General features: G+C 38.4%; 1 protein-coding gene across 1 annotated transcript in view; it reads left to right on the forward strand.

Moving 5' to 3' along the window:
• The window catches only part of LOC124621679 (Fanconi anemia group I protein-like), a 276,076-nt gene that overhangs the window by 133,875 nt on the left and 120,266 nt on the right, over window positions 1-21,935 (forward strand). Inside the window, exons 13-15 of the mRNA XM_047147159.1 lie at window positions 2,546-2,701; window positions 15,897-16,085; window positions 16,172-16,305. Of these exons, the coding sequence (XP_047003115.1) occupies window positions 2,546-2,701; window positions 15,897-16,085; window positions 16,172-16,305 (479 nt within the window). The remainder of the gene's footprint in view (window positions 1-2,545; window positions 2,702-15,896; window positions 16,086-16,171; window positions 16,306-21,935) is intronic.

The following is a 21,935-nucleotide window of genomic DNA, read 5'->3' on the forward strand; positions in this document are numbered from 1 at the left end:
TGCTTCTCACATTAAATGTTACTTCTTTATCTATATTTTCATTTTTGTTACATAATTTGGTAATAAATGAAACATGATCGAAAAGTAACAGGAATTTTTTAATTTTGCTGCCTTTATACATATGATTTGCAAAACATTTTTTATCTTATTAATTCACATGTTTGTCATCTATGTTTGTATATTTAGCTGTTTTGAATGTTTAGTTATCGTTGACAGTCCGAAAAGGTTATGTGTGATTCTGTGTGCTCAGCAAATAGTGACTGCTGGGGACCCCTTGAGAGGTGGTCCTGTGAGAAAATAGCATGGCCATCTTGCCTGTTCTCTTGCTGACCAACTAGAATCAGATGTGACTGTTGTAGTAAATATATGTCACAAATTTACAGTCTCCCTTCAGTCCGAATGGTGGGAGGAATCCCCTCCTGACAGACATTGAAGGGAACTGGCCAGATTGTCAGGGATGGTGGGCACCTGAAGCACCTGAAGGGATTTTTAAAATGAGAAAGTTGGTTAAATAATAAAACAGGTGTATGGAGTGTACTGAACACAGATTCATGCAGACATATCAGTCAGTGAGGCCATTAGCCTGTCTTGCCAGTCATAATAAGAACTTAATTTTGTGTTGGATCAAAGTTCGAAAAAAATGTGAACGAGAGGATTCATGTCATTGCTAGCTGGAAGCTGGTGCTAGAGAAAAATATCGGGCCTGGAGCAAGCGATGACCAGCAAAATCACTTACTTCTTTCCCATGTTTGCTATAGACTACCCACAGTGGATGTGTAGTGAGCATGTCATCAACAGATCGTATTCCACAAGGAAAATAAACCTCTGCTGAAGTGATGATCCTTCCTGGCACATAGACCCCAGTGAATTAGACTATGTTAAATGCAAAATATAAAATTAAATGGAAAAATTTGAAATACCAATCAAACTGGCTAAGTGACCCACACATTATTTTACTTTCTTTTTCTTTCTGGGAAAGGCAGTGTGGCCATAACGACTAATGTAGTAAAGAATCTGTTAAATAAAAACTGAAGTATTTTGCTAATCATCTGTTGGTTTGCAAGAGAGGAGGTAAATAAAATGCTAATAAGAGAAAGTGCTGACAGTGTACAAAAAATTTCATGGCTTAAAAAAATGTAATTAAATTGAAACAGTGCAAACTACTTAGGAGCAACCAAACGGAATACCAGACTCAGCAGTTAGCATTATGATGGTTTTCAGGCATATGACTGCAGGTTCTGTCCTTGCTGCCTCCTCCATCAAAACTGAGTTAATGTAGGCATTTTGCTACAGATATTGTAATCAGCAAAAATTAACAACAAAGAAGAAAAAAATACTGTGTAAAAGACATTTGCCTTCACAGATAAAAACGGAGAAGGATAACTCACCTTAGATAGGAATTATGTTTTGAAACCTAAAAGAAAGTGGGGAAAAATTAGCAGGATGTCACAGGATTTATGTTTAAATTGGAATATCAATTAGTACTCAAGACTGTTGGGAAGGGGGTCTGGAGGAGGGGTGATAGGAGGTTACAGTGCAAAAGATTTATTCATTAATAAAGGAAAGAGGGATGTAGTGTGGATATCACTGCTTTTCGTGAGAAGAACGAAAATATTTTATGGGTATTTCTTTCCATGGGTTAAGTACCTAATTTGATTAGGTTGTGTGTGTGTGTTTTTTGCTTTAACAACATAGAGAAGCTATGGAACAGCTATTTGCTCTATTGTTGCTGTATGTCACACCATATAAATTTGATGTATGATATTATTGATGTATTTATTAATTGGAAATATATCAAAGAGGAATCATATGTGTCTTTCAAAATGATGTAACCTATTTAATCAGTTTTTTTTCCACCCCTCTGCCCTCTTCCCCAGTTATCTTTTTATAGCCCTCCCCTCCACTATATTATTTACTTCCTAGGATCATGTTTCAACTTTGATACTTCCTCTTTCATTATTCTTTTTGTAGTAACCAAATAATATATGAAACCGATCCATTTAACACAAATAACAGCTTTATGAATAAACCTCTGAACAACAATGGAAATAAGCCTGGCGTACATCCACACAGAACAACTGATGTGAACGGTACAACTGGAAGAATATAAAGAGACTCAATCAGCACTGCTCCCCGCATGTATATACGTGAGTTGCTGGCTGAGACCACGCTGTGTGCATGACTCCCATAGGTGGCCTCTTGTAGTTGGCCCATGCTGATACAGTTGGCAGTACATTCAAGCACACATGTGCAGCAACACCACACTTGGTGCACTCACACTCACACACACTAGTAGCAGGATACAACTCTTTCCAGCGTTTTTCAGTATTTATTTGTCTTCTCTCTATATTACATTTTTTTCCCTTTTGGCCCCTTATTACCCCAATTTCTCATCTTCCCTGCACAGCTATCCTTTCAAATTTAGTATTTAGTTACTATAAGAAATTTCTATCACTTAAGATACTTTAATGTTGTTTCTTTTGTGGTTTTTTTTGTACTGTTTCACAGCCAGTATAATTTAATTACTTTTTTTATTTTATTTCAGGAGCCATTGGCAAATTTATTATTTGTCATTCAGCAGCTAACTGTGAAGGCACTGAGTAATTCTGAGAACAGTAAACAGACAGCAGATAAACTCCAACAAATGCTTGAGTCACTTACAGATCGCATGATAAAGTGCAGTTTGGAAGACCTTGGATTTGTAAGTCTTTATTTATTAATTCTGTTAGAATAGTGCTAGATATATAGGGTGTCCATAAAGTCCCTTTACAACTTCAAAATTTTATTACAACAGCAGTTGTTGAAATATTTTAACATTTCTTTTATTGTAATCAGTGTTTATAAAAGTATTTTTACAGTGTTTAATAGACCTCTGTATGGGCACCTTTACTTGCATGAAGCACATAAAGATGGTACTCAACTTCTTGCCACGTTCGCTGTAGCATAGCGTTACCAATGGTGGCAATGGCGTTACAAATCCTTTGCTTCAAGTCAGTATCTGTGTTCGATACATATATTTTACATACCCCCATAAATAAAAGTCCAAGGGAGTGATATCTGGCGAATGTGGTGACAAATGATAGTTGGTTGGAAGTCAGTCAATATCTAAAGGAATTCTTCATAAATGTGGTAAAGTCAGATGTTGATTTAGCAGAGTATTAGAGTAAAGTAAATTCCTTTGGAGTCCACCAAGAAGCTGAGTATTTTACAAATTAAAAAAAAAATCACTATAAAGGATGTGGAAAATTTTATATTATCGTTAAAAAATAAAAATGTGCTGGATGGTATGGGATACCCACTAATGTGATGGAAAAAAGTGTGACATAATAGCACCTCCCATAAATAAAATGTTGAGCCAATCTTTTGGACAGGGATGCTATACCGCTGTTTTGGAATATGCAGAAGTCAGACCAATGTTCAAGAAAGGGTCGAGGGAAGACATGGGAAACTATCACCCTTCATCCTATTCTTCAAATACGTCAAAAGTGTTAGAAAAAGGAGCTGCAAACCAGAACAAAAATTTTATTGTATAAAATAATATTATAAATAACCAATTTGGATTTCAACCAGGAAAAAATGCTCTGGATGAAGTGAATAACTTTATTGAAAAGATATGCAAATCAGAGGAATAAAATTGCAGGTATCTTCTGTGATCGCAAAAGCATTTTATTCCATGAACCATGACTTGCATATCTACAAATTAGACAAATACGGGATTAAGGACAATGCTCTAAATTGACTAACATCATACTTACATTACAGAAAACAAAGGGTAACTATCACTTCAGATGCAGTGAATTATTATTTTTAATTGAGTACAGTAGCACAAGGTGTGCCTCAAGGCTCCAGTTTGGGGCCAATCCTGTTCCTATTCTACATAAATGACTTGTCCATAAATGTAAATTCCCAATCGGTTCTGTTTGCAGATGATACTTCTGTATTAGTTGAAGATGATGATGCACGAAAAATTCAGAGCTCCATCGTAAGTGCATTTGATACCTTATAAAACTAGTTACAGTTAAATGGATTGAAACTGAACATTGCAAAAACCCACATGGTACATTTCAAAAGCAAACATTCAAAATGTATGGAACTTAAAATACAACATATCAGTCAGCTTATGAAAGGAGTTAATATGGTCCAATTCCTTGGACTAAATGTGGACAAGAATTAAAGCTGGAATACACATATTGACTTCCGACCAAATAAACTGCACAGTTTTACATTTGCATTGCTAACACGAGCAGGACTCACTAACTTGAGTACATGAAAAATGGCATATCATAGTTATTTTGAATCTGTCATTAGATATGAGATAATTTTCTGAGGAAGTTAAAGTCGTGTATCTCGAATACTGAAACTGCAAAAGAAAATTGTCAGATACATGTGTATTGCACAGCAGACATTCTTGTAACCCATTATTCCAGAAAGTACAAATACTAACTGTTCTCTCCATATACATTTATGAAATTATAATCTTCTTACAGACAGAGAATTAGGACTCTGACCACAATCTGTTGCTTATGAACTGTAGATTAAAACTGAAGAAACTGCAAAAATGTGAGAATTTAAGGAGATGGGACCAGGATAAAATGACTAAACCAGAGGTTTTACAGTCTTTCAGGGAGAGCATAAGGAAACAATTGACGGGAATGGGGGAAAGAAATACAGTAGAAGAAGAATGGGTAGCTCTGAGGGATAAACTAGTGATGGCAGCAGAGGATCAAGTAGGTAAAAAGACGAGGGCTAGTAGAAATCCTTGGGTGACATAAGAAACATTGAATTTAATTGATGAAAGGCGAAAATACAAAAATCCAGTAAATGAAGCAGGCAAAAAGGAATACAAACGTCACAAAAATGAGATCGACAAGGAAGTGCAAAGCGGCTAAGCAGAGATGGCTAGAGGAAAAATTGTAAGGATGTAAAGGCTTATCTCACTGGGGCTAAGATAGATCCTGCCTACAGGAAAATTAAAGGGACCTGTAGACAAAAGAGAACCACTTGTATGAATATCAAGAGCGTGAATATCAAGAGCTCAGATGGAAACCCAGTTCTAAGCAAAGAAGGGAAAGAAGAAAGGTGGAAGGAGTATATAGAGAGTCTATAAAAGGGCGATGTACTTGATGACAATATTATAGAAATGGAAGAGTATGTAGATGAAGATGAAATGGGAGATATGATACTGCGTGAAGACTTTGACAGAGCACTGAAAGACCTGAGTCGAAACGAGGCCCCGGGAGTAGACAACATTCCATTAAAACTACTGACGGCTTTGGGAGAGCCAGTCCTGACAAAACTCTACCATCTGGTGAGCAAGAAGTGTAAGAGACAGGTGAAATACCCTCAGACTTCAAGAAGAATAAAATAATTCCAATCCCAAAGAAAGCAGATGGTGACAAATGTGAAAATTACCGAACTATCAGTTTAATAAATCACAGCTGCAAAATACTAACGCAAATCCTTTACAGATGAATGGAAAAACTAGTAGAATCCGACCTCGGGGAAGATCGGTTTGGATTCCGCAGAAATATTGGAACACGTGAGGCAATACTGACCTAACGATTTATCTTAGAAAATAGATTAAGTAAAGGCAAACCTACGTTTCTAGCATTTGTAGACTTAGAGAAAGCTTTTGAAAATGTTGGCTGGAATACTCTCTTTCAAATTCTGAAGGTGGCAGGGGTAAAATACAGGGAGCAAAAGGCTATTTACAACTTGTACTGAAACCAGATGGCAGTTATAACAGTCGAGGGCCATGAAAGGGAAGCAGTGATTGGGAAGGGAGTGAGACAGTGTTGTAGCCTCTCCCCGATGTTATTCAATCTGTATATTGAGCAAGCAGTAAAGGAAACAAAAGAAAAATTCGGAGTAGGTATTAAAATCCGTGGAGGAGAAATAAAAACTTTGAGGTTTTCCAATGACATTGTAATTCTGTCAGAGACAGCAAAGGACCTGGAAGAGCAGCTGAACGGAATGGACAGTGTCTTGAAAGGATGATATAAGATAAACATCAACAAAAGCAAAATGAGGATAATGGAATGTAGTCGAATTAAATCGGGTGATGCTGAGGGAATTAGATTAGGAAATGAGACACTTAAAGTAGTAAAGGAGTTTTGCTATTTGGGAAGCAAAATAACTGATGATGCTCGAAGTAGAGAGGATATAAAATGTAGACTGGCAATGGCAAGGAAAGCGTTTCTGAAGAAGAGAAATTTGTTAACATCGAGTATTGATGTAAGTGTCAGGAAGTCGTTTCTGAAAGTATTTGTATGGAGTGTAGCCATGTATGGATGTGAAACATGGACGATAAATAGTTTGGACAAGAAGAGAATAGAAGCTTTCGAAATGTGGTGCTACAGAAGAATGCTGAAGATTAGGTGGGTAGATCACATAACTAATGAGGAAGTATTGAATTGGATTGGGGAGAAGAGAAGTTTGTGGCACAACTTGACCAGAAGAAGGGATCGGTTGGTAGGACATGTTCTGAGGCATCAAGGCATCACCAATTTAGTATTGGAGGGCAGCGTGGAGGGTAAAAATCGTAGAGGGAGACAAAGAGATGAATACACTAAGCAGATTCAGAAGGATGTAGGTTGTAGTAGGTACTGGGAGATGAAGAAGCTTCCACAGGATAGAGTAATATGGAGAGCTGCATCAAACCAGTCTCAGGACTGAAGACCACGACAACAACAATCTTCCTACACAGCAAACAAAAATTACTTGAGGAGAATCATTTTAAACACACACACAACATGAAAAATAAAAAGTAATTTTATGCTACCCACACACCAGTTAAAATTATATGCTTGGACTCCTCAAGGTATGGGGATGATAATACATAACAAGTTAATGTGCAGAAACATATTAAATATGAAGTCAGAAATTTTAAAAATGATGCTACAGCAGATTCTGTAGAAGAAGTGCCACTCTATTCGTGTTTATGGTAAAATTTTGCCGCAATTTTGATGTGTCTCCTGTATCTGAATCAAATGATTTAGATTATGTACATTATGAGACAAATAAACCACAATTTGCAAAATTCAATTCAGTGAAAATCATTGCACCTAGTTTGTGTTTGAAAATAACTTTATTATCAGTTGAATATTTCACATCGCTGAGTAAGTGATCTTAGATTTTTATGGCTGAATACCTTACCCCTTTCTGTGTCACATGTGACACCTCGGTTCAGTTCACAGTGATAAAAGCTATAGAAAGAATAATTTAAAATTAAGAATATAATTTTTAGAGGGGAAAATAGTGTAGAATCAGAGTTTGGTAATTGCAGATCAAAATTATAGTGTATCAGCAAGTAGTTTAACGTCTACGTGCAGCAAAGCCACGGAAGCTCCGTCATGGAGAAGGCAGTGACGTTAAACTCTTGTGATGAAAAACCTATAAAATGGCCTGATCGTCATTATTGCCGCCATTTTTTCCTTGCTTGTTCCATTAAAGGGCAGGGAACCTGTGTCAGTCAGCGAGACAATAATTAGATTGGACTTTACCGTGTTAAGATTCACAATAAACTGTTAGAATATTACGGAGATTAAAAGTGAAGTAGTGTACGATATCGGACTGTTGGTAGCAATGGAGTATTAAGGGGATTTTAGGACTTTGTTGCTAGATTTGGAACTTTACAGACATATAGATGGCAGAAACTTAAATTATCTGCTGATATGAGTGAATTCAGAGGTACCGGTATTCAGATATTAACGTGTGGACATCATTCATAGGCACATCAGATATTTCTCTAATCTATTAGATTTCTTGCTTTTAGACAAATCATTTCACAAAATATTTGACTTTCCCCCAGTATTTTCGAGGAGGAGGTGATTAGTTCTACTGATCAGTAATTATTAATATCTGTTCTACTACCTTTCTTGTAAAGGCTTCTGGCAATATCGTATGTCAGACTGTCTAGTTATATACCCTGTATTACTTATACACTGCATATATGACTGAATATACTGCATGTAAGTGAGGAACAGGATTTTTGTATTTCGCCAGCGGCATTAACAAATCCATAACAGTATTTGCTTTTGTTGGAGTTGATTACATTCTTAATTTGTTTGGCTGAACATGGAGTAATTGTGACTTGCTCCATGTATGTCTCATTGGCATTGCTTCTTGTATGTGTTGGTTTTGTTTATGTCTTGAACCGTCCACTCCAATCTTCTGAGTTACTTCCAGGAACTGATCATTAAACACATTTGAGGAACTGATCATTAAACACATTTGCTATATTTTTGCTGTCGTGTATTATTTCTCTGTTTTCTTTCCTACAACATTGATATTAATCCATCTGTACTTGACATTGTACTACTTATTAAGGCTTCGTCGTGTTCCATTCACATGTATTGTGCTACAAGAATTATTGCTCAGATGCTGTCTGTGTGCTATGATTAGTGTAATGTTGTCTTCACAGTTGCAGTGGGAGCAATACATACAGGGTTGTGCTTTATTTTTAGGTTCATCACTCAAAGTTGCTTCTTCTGTTTGTCCTAATCATTTAACGTAACTTTCTTAACAGGTTACATTATATTTTGAATCATTTTGTAATCCAGGCATAGTTCGTCTCTTTCTTCAAGCATCAGTTCTTCTGGTACTAACATGACATTCTTTCTTGGGTGGAACAAACCTGTGAAAATATGTGCTGTCCTTCTTTGTATACTTTCAGTATCCTGTGTTAGTCCCATTTGGTATTTGTCCCACACACTTGAGCAATATTCTAGGTTGTGTTGGAAGAGTGTTTTGTTTACAGACTACCTTATAGATTGATTGTACCCCCTAGTATTTTGCCACCTGCTTTACCTGTGACTGAGCCTACTTGAGCTCCCCCCCCCCCCCCCCCCCCCCACCCAACTCCAAACATTTAAAGCAATTTGCCAATCTTTGCTCCAACTAGAAATAGAAATATTACCAACATCTGACTGAATATTTGTACAGTTATTTTAGATAGTGTTTCGTGACAGATAAATGAATAATCTATGAGTAAATTAAGGTTACTATTAATATTGTCTTCAAGGTCATTAATATACAACATAAACAGCAAGGGTCCCAACACACTTCCTGGGAGCACATCTTGTAGTTACATCTATATCTGTCAATGACTCTCTTTCCAAGAGAACTTGCTGCATCCTCTCTACCAAAAAATCTTCAGTCACAAATTTTGTGCGATACCCCACACGATCCTGTTTTTGATAATAAGCATAGGTGTTGTACAGAGTCAAATGTTTTTTAGAAATTGAGAAATACTGCAACTACCTGCCTGCCTTCATCCATAGCTTGCACTGTGGTGTATCACATGAGAAAAGTGAGAGCTGGATTTCACATGATGGATGTTTTCAAAACCCATGCTGTGTGGCTCGAAAGAGGTAATTCTGTTAGAGATGTCTCATTACACGAGAGCTCAGAATATATTCTAATACTCTACAACAAAATGATGTCAAGGATATTGGACAGTAGTTTTGTGGATCATTTCCGCTACACGTCTTGTAGACAGGTGAAACATTTGCTTTCTTCCTACTGCTGAGCATAGGTTTTTGTTAGAGTAATCAGTCCAGATATCTCTCCAGACAGTTCAAGATACGACTGTACAAAACCCTGATCCAGTCTGTTGTTCTGTATGGCTCTGAGATATGGAGTATCTGGAAACAGGACTTCCGTAAGCTCCTTGTTTTTGGGAGAAAAGTGCTTCTGAATATCTTTGGTCTGGTTGTGGATGCAGACACAGGGGAGTGGAGGCTCAGACACAATCAAGAGCTTGAGGAACAATACCAGCAAACCAACATAGCAGGAACTCTCAAATACAAACAAATACAGTTGGCTGTCCATGTGGCCCGTATGGAAGATCACAGATGGCCTCGGAAGCTCCTGGATTTCACATCTACAGGAAAGAGACCCCCAGGCAGACTCAAGAAGTGTTGGAGGGATGGCCTCCATGAAGATTTAAACCAAGCATCAATAGATGTGGACAGATGGTGGATAGCAGCATTGGACAGAACACAATGGAGGAGGAAACTAGTAGCAGCATGCGGTCCACTGGGCCTGATAGTGTAGAAGAAGAATAATAAGAAGAAAAGTGATCTATGGTGTATTATAGTTAAGAGAGGCTAACTCAGCAGCAAATTCAGTATAGAAGCTAATAAGGATTCCATTGGCCCCTGGAGTTTTGTTCAGTTTTAGTGGTTTCATTTGTTGCTCAGTGCCACTGACTCTAGTACCTATTTCCCTCATCTTTTCAGTGGTATGAAAATTAAAAAAGAACATTGGGAAATGGATAGGAACATTGGGAAATGGAGTTAAGCATTTCAGCTTTTGCTTTGTTACCCTGAGTTTCAGTTCCTGTCGCATCCACGAGTGACTGGACACCCATCTTTGATGCCATTAACAGACTTTACGTATGACCAAAATGTCTTTCTGTTTTTGGCAATATTCTGCCACTGCAGCCGTTGATGGCATCATGCGTTGTAGTCTTGAGAACCCAATGCGTTTCATTCAGTGTCCCTCTACTCCCGTATTCTTTGTTTTACACCTGTTATGCAGTAGTCTGTTTCCTTAAACATTCTTCACAGTGAGTATATACTGTGGAAGATGCTTGTCATGAACTGTTCTGCCGGGTCCAAATCTATCCAGAGCAGGGTGGTGCCTGTTCTTTGGAACATGCCTGAAAGAATAAACACTGTTCTTGTTCCCTCGGCTGCACATATACGTGCTGAACTGGAATATATTTTGACATTGGCTGCAATTGGGCACTGAAATGGCAACAGATGAAAATTTGTACTGGGCCAGAACCAGAACTAGTAGTGTGCAACAGGATGGGAATTTAGGTCAGACAGAAAGCATGCTCTGATAGCCGAAGTGGTTAAGTCGACTGCTCACGTAAAGAGGAAAATTCAGGTTCAAGTTCCGGTCTGGCACAAATTTTCATTTGTCACCATTAAATTCATTTCAATGTGCAATTGTGGCCAATGTTAGAATTTATTTCATTTCATCATATTCTTTTGAACTTGCAGCAATTACAGTAAGTCAGATTACTTATGTACTAGCGAACTAATATTTTCTCTAAAGTTGCCGGTTACATCAAGACATGAGTCAGTAGAAAGATCCAATTACCTTTTTATGCCCACCCCTGATACTGAGTCTCGCCCAGTCAATTTTGCATGCAGCCTCAATCTCTATCTTGTAGATTTGAGTTTCTTGCCTACTCTGATCAAGACTCTACCTTCACCTCCTATTAGCCTATTCTTTCGATACAGGCTTGAACTTTCCCCAAAAAATCTGACTGCTGTCAACTACAGGTCCATATTAACTTCCTGTGCCTAGTATTATGTGAGCTTCATGCTTTTTAGGCACACTTCAAACTCTAGCACTTTGTTGCGATGCTTAGGCAGTTAATGACGAGGATTTTAATACTCTCTCCTGTGTGGGGCCTTTCTATGGATCTTACACTGATACTTATGCATCACTTACAGCTGTTATTATTATTATATGGTCTGAGTGGAGAGTCCTCAAAAAAGTGTGTGTGTGTGTGTGTGTGTGTGTGTGTGTGTGTGTGTGTGTGTGTACTTGATTCATTGAGGTGAACCTTACCATTCTCAACCCCATGGCGCAAGTCTAGAAAGTCACGGCTTAGCTTGTTGTGGAACATTCTGTCTTGGAGTCAATCCTTCACCTCAACTTGGAACCAGTAGGCCACAAACTGTTCTGAGGACAATGTCATAGATTGAAAACTTCATTGAAACACTGTAGCAAGGTTGCCATTCTCTATAAAGATCTAAGTGTGATCTCGGAGCTGAGATGACTGGCGTTTATTTTTCTAATGTGTACCACAAGCTGCAGTTGATTCACCATATTTCCTTGATGGCTGCTGGAATAGCCCCTTTAAGATGTCGTATGAGGCCTACAGGCATCAGCACTGAGTACACATTGTGTTCCTCCCCATCCCTTGCTGCCATTTCTCTAAGGGGTACCATTATTCGTCTTAGTTTGAACTGCTGGTAATAAACAGGTTCCTACCCTTTTGTGTTGGTCTCTTCTTAACATGGTACGCAGCATGTTTTCCCAAAAGTTGACCACGGTACTCAGCATGTTTCCCAAAAGTTAACTGAGTCTCACGGGCCCAGTTTCAGTTTTAGTGGGAGACAGTACTATGTACTTCTTGGTTAGGAGGTGTGTGTAACATCCTGAGCTCTCCCTAGTCTCAACTGTACAGGAAGTCTAGACCTATCATTGACATGCCACTCACAGTCAAATTGATGAGCAGTGATAGATCTTGCACTTTCTGCGGAAGAAATGTTGTTTACAGGAGGGGATAGTACTTCAGTAACCTTAGGTATTTCTAGTACACGACTTTTGGGTGCCCTTCCAACATTCACAAATTCACAGCAGCTTCCAGTTGCTTATAAACAGCAATTAACTCATCTTTTCCCCAAGAACAGCATACACAGTGGGGCTCAGTTGTGCTTCGTGCTAGATTTTACAGAACAATAAACAAATAACTTTAAACTAAGATTGTCGATTATCTGTTAGTTTATGGGTCTGCTGTGCTCTAAGTATTACCAGTAGCCTTTTAGAACTGAAGTAATTAACAGCAAAATGAGATATCTGTGACGACAAAAGAAAAACTTGGTATAAAACTTGTTTCTTTAAAACATTTTCCAGGTTATGATGAGTAACAAACGCAACACTACTGTTAGTTTATGATAAATGCAAGCAGTGTACACTTCTGATTAAAGAGGAGACTAATGTGACACAAGTCGGCTATTTACAGTAATTGTAAAACACATGAACTGATTACTAAGAAATAGGCTATACACAACAGTTACAACTGAAGGAAATTCTCAAAAATACGTTTGCAAACATCTATAAGCTGTCAAAAATACATCTTTTTTCACTTAAATACAACTACATAGTGAAATCAATGAGCAGTTGGTTTTGAATGATAATACTGTGACCAAAAGTTTCTATACAGCACGAAATTAAGTTTATAATTGACAAAGAAAATTTAAGTTATCATCTTATTTACAAATAGGTGAATTTCACAGATTTTTTTTTTTTTCACTTAGTTGAATTTGTCACACCTCCGGTACTGGTATGCCAGATATAAGTACTTTAGTGTCCATTCATAACTTCTGCAAGCAGCGGCAAACAGTGGTACATTTGTACGGAATCTGTTAATAACTTGAAAAAAATATAATGTACTTTTTTGTGTTGATAGTTCTTTGCTCAGGTTGAGAACAGTACCAGTGTAATTTGTAAAATGGTATAACTCTGCCTCATGGTTTAAATAAGATGGTAATTCCTTACTATGAACAAACACGATAGTGGACCCATGATCAAAACCTGTGAAATGCTCCTTGTAATTCTCCCCAAACAGCTGATTCCATGATGCAAGTACCAAAAATTGTCTTGAAACAGCATGTGAGCCAGTAGTTGCTTGTGAACTTTCAACTGGCCAGTTTTAAAACACTTAATACTGTTCAGTGAAATACTTTGGGATTAAATAAAAACTAAAAAGTGCTATTGATGGAGTTACAGCATCTGGCCACAACTACTAACAAAGCTGTTAGTTTTCTCACATTAAACACAGTGTTGTTTAAAAACACTCAGTCCAGCTATTTGAAACAGACTGTCAGACTGGTCTAGGTTTAGGTTTTGTGTAACATGTTGGTTGGTTGGTTGGTTGGTTGGTTGGTCTAGGGAGTAAAGACACGAAACTACAAGGTCATCAGTCTTATGTAACATGTCCTGGATTGTGTGCGTACGTGCGCACGTGTTGTGTCTAAAGCACATGTCAAGTAGTCAGTGAAACAACTGAGCAAGGTAGTGCAGTGGTTAATGCACTGGGCATGCGTATGGAAGGCACAGGGTTCAAATTCGTGTTCTACCAAAGGCAAACTCTGGGATGGTTCCTATGTGAAGGTCATGCCCAGTTTCCTTTCCTGTCCTCGTCCTATCTGAGCTTGTGCTTCATCTCTAACAACCTCATCAGCTAAACCCTAATCTTCATTCTTCTTTGTTCACACAGCAGGTTGATGTGACATGCATTATGGAAAACTATGTCAAATGTGTGTTCCAACAATTTGTTAAAAGTCCAGCAAGTGACATAAGGGGGTTCTGGATTGTGTCCTGTTATACCATACATTTTCACATCACCTGCTGCTTGCCCAAGTTGCTGAAATTCTGAAGAGTGTCTCAAAGCGGTTATTTTAATATAAATATTGCATATGATGTGTCCCATCTCAAAACTGGTTATGGTGAGAAAATAAAAGTTTCTGTAAAGCATGGGTAATACAACATCAAATTGTATGCATGACGTGACTCAGACCAATACCGTTGCCTTCAGAAAGCAGAGTCCTGGCCAGATGAGCTATCAAAGGATGCCTCCGTGTCCTGTTCGAAGTTTGGCTCCCTTTCCCTTTTACTGCTTTTCAAAAGTCCATAGATGTTCTCCTGTCACCCTAGGTGGTGTAGAACACTTAGAATAATGGATGTAATGGAAACTGAACACTGTCTAAAAAATGCAAGGGTTTGTGGTTGAATCCCAGTTTGGCGGATGGTTTTAATCTGTCAGTAATTTTGAGCTTTCAGGAGATAATAGGTTGCCTAATTCTATAAAGAAAATCAGGGAAAAAAAGACCTTCATCATTTTAATTTTGTGTGACACATTATATTATGTACTTACAACACGAAGCACCACTGTTATTTCATATGAGAAGTATTATTCACCATACAAGTTACACTACTTGTAATTTATGGATCAGATGTGGCATTGTGGTTCCCAGGCACCTTATTTGCCAGCCAGCCAGCCACTTATACCTTGCACTTCGTGTATATGGAATAAGCTAAACTTTCTGACGGTAAGGTAGCATAAAATTATCAGCCACCGAAATAAGGGTAACTAGAGTAGGACCGATAGACAAACAAATGTAAAAGTACTGTTCAATCTCAGTCTTAAAGGAGGGTCCTAACACAGGTGCTGAAGAGAAGGCATTTTCACTCCACATCCTGCATGTAACTAGTTTCTTTTGACTCATTTCCTGTGTCCTGTCTCCCTCCTGATACATGGTTGGACACACTTTTTATTTGCTTTCAGCACCAGTGCATATATTTCTCCTATTCTCAGTCTTATGCAATTTCACACAGTTTCTCAATCTACGTTCTGCAAATCACTCCTGTTCCTCTGGAAGTGAATAAGTTATATGTAAATTGAAGGTGGAGGGGGGTAGAAGGAAGGAAAGGGGAGCTGCATCAGGACATTACACAGAATCAGCAGCGACTAGTGAAAATGTGTATCGGACCGGGATTCAAATGTGGGATCTCCAGCTTGCTGGGCAGGTGAGTTAGCAACTGTGCCATTATCAGGGACACAGTGTTATTGCAACTGCATGGACTATCTCGGCACACCTCATGGCTCACAAATATTGTTAGTTTCACTCTTGAATTCCATTGTGTAAAGTGAATGCTTGCAAGAAATGAATAATTGTATGATGAACATTTTCACCTATCGAATGGAATATGTGTGTACTCTGCCACATGTGTTGTTTTATATCATGATGCAGCTGTGTACTTACGGCTACATTTTTGAGTGATAAAAAGGGAGTGTCATTTCCCTTCAAGGCACCTGTATTGCACTTTGTTTGTTGCCCTTCATCGACATTAATTGATTTAAGAAATAGAATCCATGCTAATGTTTCATTTTTTCCTTAGTCAGCAGCAATATCCAATCCCCAAATATGAGAGCGCCTTTCTCAATAATTAATTAAGTATTAAAAACAGTAATGAATTTCTGTAGTTGATATACAGTCATGGATTGGATAGCTATTACTTGTCATAATTGACACAGTTACAGTTAATGGAATTCATTGGTAATTTTGATGTTTCATCCTTCTTTATAGGATAATACAACAAATTTCGCAGATATTATACCTGAAAGTCAGCAGGCTGTGGAAATATTCCATCAAACTCTTGGCATTTATGAAGCCCTCATGGCATATACAATATCTTTATGGAAGGAAACCTCTAGCAATTGTCAGAGATTATCAAACCTTTTTAAGGGCTATCACAGGTTGATAGAATTTGCAAAGGTAAAAACTAAAATATTGCTTATAATAATGTTATAGCTATGCAAGTGGATGAATTACATAGATTTATATAAGAATTTATTAATCAGTCAGCTTGCAAACCACGAAAAAAAGAGAAGGATGCAGATTCTCTGAAAGGAAAGTTAGCGGGGAAGCCACTGAAATTACCTTCAACACTTATGGATTTTGAAACCGTCAACAAACTACAGGCACTGCTGAGCAGGTATGTATATGTCACATTTTGTGTTGATGGTACAGTTTGAGATGAATACTGGAACTTAGGATGTAGCGGACTATATGTCTAGTTTGGACTGATGACCATATTGGTAATATCCAGACAATGTTTCAGTTATGGAAGAAGGATGGAATTTGTGCTCTAGCCCATAGCAGATTCCTGTCCTAGCCATCAGCTGATAAAATCAATGTTGAAGGGGCACATGTCCTTAGAATGGAGCAAGACTGCTCCCCACCCCCACCCACTTTCCTTCCACAAGTGAAGCAGTTTCTGGGTATTGCCAAATTGCCTTAAGTCGAAATTGTGGAATTTGGATTTGTGCTCTGTATCTGGCAGGTACAGAAGTAATTTTTATCATCATTACTTGACAGTAATCTACATTTTGAAACAATTATTACTAACAAATATTTGTGAACCTTTGTTGAAAATTCTGACATTTCCAAGCGAAATTACATGCAGAGTTTAACTTGGACAATGGCCTCGAGTGATTTTAATGGTGAGTAATCATTTGCACAATATTTAAAAGAGAACACTTTAATTAAGTACATTCCCATACATCATACTCAACACGTTGACTGCCACAAGGTTGCCGCCAGCTGCATCAGAGACATACGACCTTGTGGCGAAACCTCCACCACTAAGTGTATGGCAGTCAACATGTCAGTTAGACTGACCAAGAGACAGATCAAAGAGTAGTTACTACAATGCTACTTGCGAAGACAAGGAAGATACATAGTACCATCATGTAGAATCCATAACAACACTTCAAAGACCAGTAGTTAATTTTAAAGATTCTTCCTTAATTAGTTTTCCTCTTAATTCTTCAAAAACTGAACCAGTTAGTAGTTTATTCAGTATTTTTATGTATTTATTTATTTCACATTCCCTAGATCTAGATGGTGAGTGAATCGCAAAGGTACGGAATGTGCCAAATTGCACATAGATCAAATGTAACTAACATAAATGCAATAAGAGATACAGTATAAATAAGATATAAAATAAAGAACATATATCAAGATAACAGGAAATACACCAGCAAACTGATTTGAGAGCTCTTAACGCGTTGTGCCAATTTTTGTGATGTGTATTACTGAATGAACGTTTTGGCAATATCAATATGTTTATGGCATTTCATTTTTTGCTGCCATAACCATTCTTCAACAGGAATGTGGCAGCTTGATTGTCAATACACAGTTCTTTTTGTTGATTCAAACCTGATACTTCAAGTTCTTCTCCAATGCATCATATCCCACTTACAATGTCTGTTATTGCAGATGAGGAACATCTCATTATTGAATTGCAGTTCGGATTAGCTACATTAATAGTTTAGACATGCATTTACGACTGGAGCAATATTAGTTTATCTGTACCTAGAGGATAATGTATATTATAGTGAGAAAATATGTTGCAACATCATCATTCGCCAACGCTAAGTTACAGTATTCAGTTTTATGAAAATATCAGTTTTTAGGCGCAATTACCCATTTTGTATAACTTATGTATTTTGTAGAACTGTTAATTAAATATTTTCTAATCAATAGTTATTGTCAGTTGTGTTCTTTATGTATAAACAAGTTGAAAATGTTTCAATTCAGTGCCTTGTATTGCAGTTTCTGTGCCAGTAAACATTTGAATCTGTCATAATATTATGGAAAGGATAGATTGCTGTTCACCATAAAAAGGAGACACAGAGTCGCAGATAAGCACAACAAAGAGACCGGTGTTTTTTCTACTTTAAAAGAAGGCCTTGCAGCTGAAAGCTCAAATGTATAGTGATCTTTTTGTTGTGCCTGCCTGCAACTCAATGTCTCCTCTGTGTGGTGAGTAGCAATCTTATCCTTTTTTGTAATATTCTCGCTATTCCATCTTGGATTTTCCATTGTTTGAATGTATCATAAAATCTTCACCAGTTGACATGTCAGATCAAATAATTTGTTTATACTTGCCATGTGAACATATTATTTCATAAATAAATTTAATTCCTTTCCATAAATGAAGTTATCTTCCATAAGTTATTTTCATTTTCTTTCATAATTAATTTTTTTCTCCACGAAATCAACTCTTTGTTAATAAATAAGTTGAAAATGGTTCACTCTTTTGACTGCTGGGGACGTGTTAACTCGTCGTTCCTCGCCATTCCCCTGGCGTGTCTGACAAGTATAAGTGCGGCGGTCCTTGGGTCTTTCCTACAGCACTAAAGATGTGTTGACGCGTACCACGCCACTGGCCTTTCCACCACTAGGGACAAGTTTAGGCATGCTGAGTCTCAGCTACCTGAGCGCTACAGACGTGTAAATGTGCAGAGCTGTTTTTCCACCCTGCTCTTCCAGTAGCTGTTCATGGGTCTGACTGTATAATTCAAGAGTGCATATATGTTTGTTGCTGTGTTCCCTCTTTGCAGAATTCGACTTAGATTCCTGTGTTTTCGTCAGTTTTCTTATTTACTACATGAGAAATGTCCTGTCGCTGTGGTTGCACAGATAAAGAAATCCTGATTATGCTCACTAAGAGAAACAATGAGTGTGAATTATCTGACATTGCTAGCAGTGATGAGTCTTCAACGGGGAATCCAGGGAATCAGAAAATGACAGTGAAACGATTTGGAAAATATTGCGCTTAAGTGACACATTTGACTGGAAAGAAAGCGATTTCCAGGCGTTAAACCATTACTTCGAAGACTTGAGTGCAGGACACAAATGATATTTATGTCACAGCAACTTTTGCAATTTATTGCAGATGAGACAAATCGTTTTTATGCTTACACCAGAGAAAATACTACCGAATCTGTGAATTCTCAACTGTCAAAAGTGGGAGGTCACTGGATTTGAGCAAATGTATTGTTTTGTTGCTATTTGCTTTCTGATTGCGCAAGTTAAGAAGTTAAAATAATGGTTATTGGTCCAGAGATACACTTTTGAACCCAACAGTTTTCAGCAAAATTATGTCCCGAGGACGTTTTTGTCTACTTCTGGGAATGTTACACTTCAGTAATAACTCTGCGAGTCTATTTAAAATTGCGACGAATGTTGACGAAGTTTGGAAGATGTTTTGTAATTCGTTTCGCCCACATCACAAGCTGTGTATAGACGATTTTCAAAGGGCGATCATCTTTTAAGTAATTTATTCCAACCAAGACATTTGTACTGTGTGACTGTCAGAGTGGGTATATTTTGGATTTTATAGTATATACAGGCACAACAACAGAAATTGGGTTCCACAATTTTGGAAAAAATGGCGACGTAGTGGCAACTCTTATGGGTTTGTAGTTGGATCAGGGTTATATTCTATATGTTGATAAGTGGTACTCCAGGCCGGACCTGTTCCTCTGGCTTCTCAACCACGAAAGAGCTGCATGTGGCACTGTTAGTAAGAATAGGCGCAACATGCCAAAACTGCAGAAGAAATTAAAACGAGGAGAAATTGAGTTTAAGTCCACTGACAAGGTCTTTGCTATCAAGTGGTGCGATAAGATAAAGGTGTGCATATTTGACCACAAGTCACAGATGGTTGAAACAGAGAAGACTGACAGAAATACTGGCAAAAAAATAAAGAAACTACACTGAGTTGTAGATTACAAACTCGAGTATGGGTGCAGTTGACCGTTGTAACATGTCACTGAGCTCAGCAGTATCAGTGCATAAGACTGTGAAATGGTACAAGAAATAATTTTTTCACATTCAGGATTTGTGCATTCTAAATGCTCATGCTCTCTACCGGTCAGTAACAGGGTGAAAAATGGCACTCGCAGAATTTCAACTTTCTCTCGTAAGGGAAATTGTAGAAAAATATGCTACAGGACAGAAAAAAGCTGGCAGGTTAAGGTGCTACCATGACGAAAATTCTCTGCAATTCACAGGGAGACATTTTCCAGCTGTTATCGTGAATGAAAATTTGCAGAAAAGTACACTAATGGGCAGATGTGTGGTTTGCACGATACAGAAAGTGCGCCGGTAAACTAGATACCAATGCAAAACTTCCAATGTTCCGTTATGTGTTGTACCCTGCTTTGAGACTTGGCATACAAAGAAGCATTACTAATCATTAGGAACTAAATCAGAGAAAATTTATTGACACTTCTGAATGAATTACTTAAAAATCTGCTCTTAAATTCGTCATTGCCGGTCCAAAGCCCAGATCAAAAGGAAGGATGGGAAATAGATGCAACAGGTGTAAAATTATTCAAATGAAGCACGACTTCTTCATACATAGCAGTTTACTGGCAAATGAACGGACTTGGTGATTGAGATGGCGCAATATCTGCACAGTGACAAATGTAATTACGCCGAGTACAAATGTGCCAGTATAAGAAAACCCATATATTAATCTACATACAATACATTTAAATTGTTAACACGTAACATGGACAGCTATATTCTTTTATCCTTAGTTGTACAAATATAGATCACAGTCGGTCCACTTGTACAAAACCTGTTTTCCATAACTGATTTAAACGCCTTTGATCAATGAGAAACAACATGCCAAAGTTAAAACTCTGTTCTCAGTGCGATTTTTCTTGCTACTTTGCCTATGACAAACTGCCTATTGGCTTCTGTCTCGGGTTCTTCGGCCGACGTTCATCTAATGATTTTTCTGACGTTTCGCCAGCACGAGTGGCTGGCATTGTCAAAGCTTCACCCTCCATTGCTGGTGGTGAACTGAAGCCGAGCTCGCGGGCACAGACTATATGTACCTGGTGCGCCAACGTCCGAGGGCTTCTCCGCGGTCATTTCCGGTGCGGTTCTCGTCTTGCTACCTGCGACGGTCGTTCGCTGCAGTACGGGAAGCCCGTATCCGTTGACCTTAAGGCTTTCCTCTTTCTTGTTGAAACTGTTCGCGTGTTTTTGGATTTCTACAGCTTCTCTGAACAAGCGCATGTGATAATGCTTCTCTACAGCCAGAACTTCCGTGTCGGTGAATTTTATTACGTGGTCGGCCTCATTCAGTGCGTGCTCTGCCATGGCCGATTTCTCCACCTGCCCCAACCTGCAAGGTTTGTTGTTCAAACTGTTCGCATGTTTTTGTATTTCTACAGCTTCTCTGAACAAGCGCATGTGATAATGCTTCTCTACAGCCAGAACTTCCGTGTCGGCGAATTTTATTACGTGGTCGGCCTCATTCAGTGCGTGCTCTGCCACGGCCGATTTCTCCACCTGCTCCAACCTTGCAGGTTGAGGCCGACCACGTAATAAAATTCGCCGACACGGAAGTTCTGGCTGTAGAGAAGCATTATCACACGCGCTTGTTCAGAGAAGCTGTAGAAATACAAAAACACGCGAACAGTTTGAACAGCAAAGAGGAAAGCCTTAAGGTCAACGAATCCTGGCTTCCCGTACTGCAGCGAACGACCGTCGCAGGTAGCAAGAGTGGAACCACACCGGAAATGACCGCGGAGAAGCGCTCGGATGTTGGCGCGCCAGGTACATATAGTCTGCGCCTGCGAGCTCAGCTTCAGTTCACCACCGACAATGGAGGGTGAAGCTTTGACAATGCCAGCTACTCGTGCTAGCGAAACGTCAGAAAAATCATTAGATGAACGTCGGCTGAAGAACCCGAGACAGAAGCCAATAGGCAGTTTGTCAACAAGTGGCCACGAAAGCCTTAACAATTTTGTAGTTTGC

Source organism: Schistocerca americana, chromosome 1 (genome assembly GCF_021461395.2).
Source record: "Schistocerca americana isolate TAMUIC-IGC-003095 chromosome 1, iqSchAmer2.1, whole genome shotgun sequence".
NCBI classification, from domain to species: Eukaryota; Metazoa; Arthropoda; class Insecta; order Orthoptera; family Acrididae; genus Schistocerca; species Schistocerca americana.